Source organism: Bufo gargarizans, chromosome 5 (assembly GCF_014858855.1).
Source record: "Bufo gargarizans isolate SCDJY-AF-19 chromosome 5, ASM1485885v1, whole genome shotgun sequence".
Lineage (NCBI taxonomy): Eukaryota > Metazoa > Chordata > Amphibia > Anura > Bufonidae > Bufo > Bufo gargarizans.
In genome coordinates this window covers 37,338,628-37,342,929 of record NC_058084.1, presented here as the reverse complement: position 1 = coordinate 37,342,929, position 4,302 = coordinate 37,338,628, and the positions used below count along the sequence as shown (strand labels likewise).

Here is a 4,302-nt window from a genome sequence, read left to right as displayed (position 1 = left end):
AATCCTTCCTTGATGTGGGTGATTTCTCTATGTGGTAGTGATACGTTCAGAATTTCGGACTTCTAGATATTTACCTTGAAATTACTAAGTCTACCAAATCTCTCAAATTCCCGAAGGACCGAAGGTAAGCCTATTCTGGGATCTGAGAGGTAAAGAAGCAAATCGTCGGCAAAATGGGACAATTTGTGCTCTTTCGTTCCAATTCCCACCCCTTTTATAGATGAATTGTTACGTAGAGCGTTGGCCAAAGATTCCATAGTCAGAATATAAAGGAAGGGGGATAATGGACAGCCCTGACGCGTACCATTATTAATAGCGAAGGGCGTAGAGAGGAGGCCATTGACCCGTACCTGGGCTGAGGGAGAGGAGTAAAGAGCCATAATACGCCCAATCATTTTAGCTCCAAGGCCTACATGTTCCAGGGTCAAGGCTAGGAATCCCCAGTTGACCCTTTTGAAGGCCTTCTCTGCGTCTACTGAAAGCAGGCACAGAGGAGACCTAGTAGACCTAGCTCTAGCTATATTGCCCAAAGTCTTCAGGGTGCTGTCACGTGCTTCTCTGCCTGGGACAAAACCCACCTGTTCCTGATGTATACATTTCGGGATGAGGGGATGTAATCGCAGGGCTAGTAATTTGGCGTAATGAGATGCCTGGAGAAGTGACTTTCAGTCAATTCTGAACAGGTTAATAAGTAGTTTCTAGAAGGGCCTTCTTTAAAATCCAGATTCACAGAAGATAGTGTCTAGTGTAGCATTTATTTTTCTGCCCAGTAGAGAAGCTCTCAGGATGTCATTTTGTGAACTGCTACAGTCAAGCGGTCATGCTTCTGAATCATGATAGTTCCGTTGTCAGATTCCAAGCATACAACTGGCATGTCGGTGGGATCTGCTGTAAGCTGAGCTGCCTGTTGTGGGAGTATGGAGATGACACCAGCGTGCTCATCAGAGAGACTTCCACAGCAGCCCAAGTTAAGTCCCTGAGAATCTGTGCACAAGATTCCAACAATAGACAGGATCTTCATCGTCTCCTCTAGGTGCTGCTCCAGAGCTGCCTCCATCATTACAGGAAGATGCCAGATCCTAGTGATGTCGCGGTCATGTGATTAATGACGAGCGGAGCAAGTATGATTTTTTTGTATTTTACACTATTTCAGGTAAAATCGATTTGCTACCGCGAAGCACGAGGTAATTTGGCTTCACGGCAAATCGAATTTATCCTGAAATTCGGATTGCTCAACATAGAAGTGAGCTTCGGGTCCTAGATCTGAAGTCACTTCGCTCAAAACTTCTAATTAATGCTATACTGAGATCCGTCTCCATACTGCATTAAAATGTACTGCCTCCTATGGGGCAAAGTCAATTATTCCCAAATTCTCGTGAGATTTTGGTGAATAACTTCGGTATTTGATTTTCAAACTGGAAAACCATTTTAAAACTTGGATCCGAACTCTGCTTCGTTTCCGAGGTACCAGTCATAAATGTGAAGAAAGAGCCGCACATCCGGAATTGATGCCAGAGGAAGAACCCGCAGCACGTCAGATGGTCATGTGATCCTGGCCAGGATTGCGGAATCGGCAAGATGATGGAAGTTCCTGTTCAAAGTGTCTTCTCTCTACGGGTTAGCTAAAAGGGGTTCTTAGGCCCCTTTCAACCGGGCGAAATTTCTGCGCAGGTGCAATTCGTCAGATGAACGCATTGCACCCGCACTGAATCCGGACCCATTCACTTCTATGGGGCTGTGCACATGAGCGGTGATTTTCACGCATCACTTGTGCATTGCGTGAAAATCGCAGCATGTTCTATTTTGTGCGTTTTTCACGCAACGCAGGCCCCATAGAAGTGAATGGGGCTGTGTGAAAATCGCAAGCATCCGCAAGCAAGTGCGGATGCGGTGCGATTTTCATGCATGGTTGCTAGGTGATGATTGGAATGGGGACCCGATCATTATTATTTTCCCTTATAACATGGTTATAAGGGAAAATAATAGCATTCTTAATACAGAATGCTTAGTAAAATAGGGCTGGAGGGGTTAAAAAAAATAAAAAATTATTTAACTCACCTTAATCCACTTGTTCACGCAGCCCGGCTTCTCTTCTGTCTTCTTCTTCTTTGCTGTCCAGGAGAAAAAGGACCCGTGGTGACGCCACAGCGCTCATCACATGGTCCGTCACATGATCCATCACCATGGTGATGGCTAATGTGACGGACCATGTGATGAGCACAGTGACGTCACCACAGGTCCTTTTCCTCAAAAAAAAAAAAGACAGAAGAGAAGCCTACACAACACCTAACCCAAACTCGAACTGTGAAGAAGTCCGGGTTCGGGTCTGGGTACCAAACATGCCGATTTTTCTCATGCGCGTGCAAAACACATTAAAATGTTTTGCACTTGTGCGGAAAAATCGCGCATTTTCCCGTGAAGCACCCGCATCTTATCCGGCCCAAATCCATGATGCTCTTGTGAAAGAGGACTTAAGGTATAGGACTGGAGAACTCCTTTAAGATGTTTGCCATCTTGATGCTCTTGACTGCCCACGAAATTTAGTTGTTGAGCAGAGTGTCCCATTTGTATATAGCATGGGCTGCATTTCATCCCCCCACCCCAATCATGCATTGGGGAGTAGTACGATGAGTTCTACTTTAAACACTATCAGCTCTACAATGTAGTCTCTAAACCAAAAGGAAATGTTTTCCATTTCTCATTTTCTCAGAAAGAGTTTCTTAGAAATCAACAAGCATTATGTAAAGAAGTACGAAGAGATAAAAATATGTATTTCAATAGCGCAGAGGGAGGCCACGGCTCCCACTAATACAGCAATTCAATGCATTTGTATAGGTAAGTATGTAACAAAGCACAACAGCACTTATTAGCTTTTGTTCTCGGCTCTTCTCTATCTGCTCATGGTTCTGCTCTTCGTCACACAATAGGACAATGGAGGTCTTCACATCATGCACCTGCTTGCCTACCCAGCTCTCCAGCAGATTGACTGTAAAATTGTTAGACCTGAGCCAGGATATTATCATTAATTAGTCGAAGAAAGAATTTATGAATGGCCTATACTGTATACCCAAGGATTCCAGGAGCTGTGAATACATCTCAGAATGTGAATCTCATTTTCCCATGCGGCCTAAAACAGCTGGTTTGTCTCGTACTGGAATCTATGCCGAGGTTCGTCTTCAGTTTCTAAAATTAATTTCTGATTAACAATAAGAAATAAGACTTAACACTCTTCCTGACTCAGCAATTTTTTTTATTTAATTTTTTTTTACTCCCTGCCTTCCCGGACCCATAGCTTTTTTATTTTTCTGTTCATATAGCCATATGAGGGCTTGTTTTTTTGTGGATCCCAACCAATCAGATCTTGATGACATATCCTGAGAATAAGCCATCAATATTCTACTACCAGAAAACCCCTTTAAAGAAAAGCTATACATTTTGTAAAAGAGGAGAATCCTTTTAACGCTATAATTGCCCAATCAGTTCCCAAAATGCATTGCTTTAATATTTCAGAATTTTATATTTTGTTAATAAAACATCATGAAATTAAAAAAGCTGCCAAAATTAAGTAAAGCAAATTATTTCTGAAAAAAACAAAAAAAAAAAAACACTTTTGAATATACTTTGGGTTTCAATTCTCAGTCGTTTGCGTTATATAAGGCCTGTTTCACACTGGCGTTGAGCTTTTCAGGCAGGCTGTTCCGGCAGGGGAATAGCCTGCCGGATCCGTAGTACCGTTTACACATGTGTACTGCCGAAACTCCGTCCCGACCCCATTCACTATAATGGGAACCGACCGGAGATCCGTCCGCAGCACGAATATGCCGAGAGCCTGCCTGCCGGAAAAGCTTAATGCCAGTGTGAAACTGGCCTAAGTCCACATGGAGTCATAGCAATGGCCATGGTGGCTGTTTTATTGCTGTCTAAAATACTCTGCTCTGCTGTGAATCTACTCTTACCAATTCCAGATAAACACTGATGATGAAATATGCAAGCTGGGGGAAGATTAAATACTCACAGGTCTCCTGTATATTCAAAGATCTTAAAACGTATGTCTAAAATGTAATAAAGCATTATACAGGAAGAAAACAAGTCTATGCCTGACAGATATATATCCAAAGTGGGCCCTGACGGACATTCATCTCAGCATATCTGACAACGATATTAGAGCAGCGAGGCTTGATAAATGTGCCACGTAGACGGAGGAAATCATTCCACCTCTGATACGTTTAGAGCGAGATGTTCACTACAAAGGCTTTTTTCATGCCGCCCCTACGAGGATAGGAAACTATTAACTATGGTTCG

The 4,302-nt window shown here is 43.0% G+C and overlaps 1 protein-coding gene across 1 annotated transcript; it reads right to left on the bottom strand.

Annotated features, from left to right (window-relative positions):
- Nucleotides 1-700: 700 nt before the first annotated feature.
- On the bottom strand, nt 701-1,087 carry LOC122939245 (ragulator complex protein LAMTOR5-like). The gene has a single exon (XM_044295285.1). It carries the CDS (start codon nt 1,058-1,060, stop codon nt 782-784), a length of 279 nt encoding a protein of 92 aa, XP_044151220.1. The 5' UTR covers nt 1,061-1,087; the 3' UTR covers nt 701-781.
- Nucleotides 1,088-4,302: the final 3,215 nt, after the last annotated feature.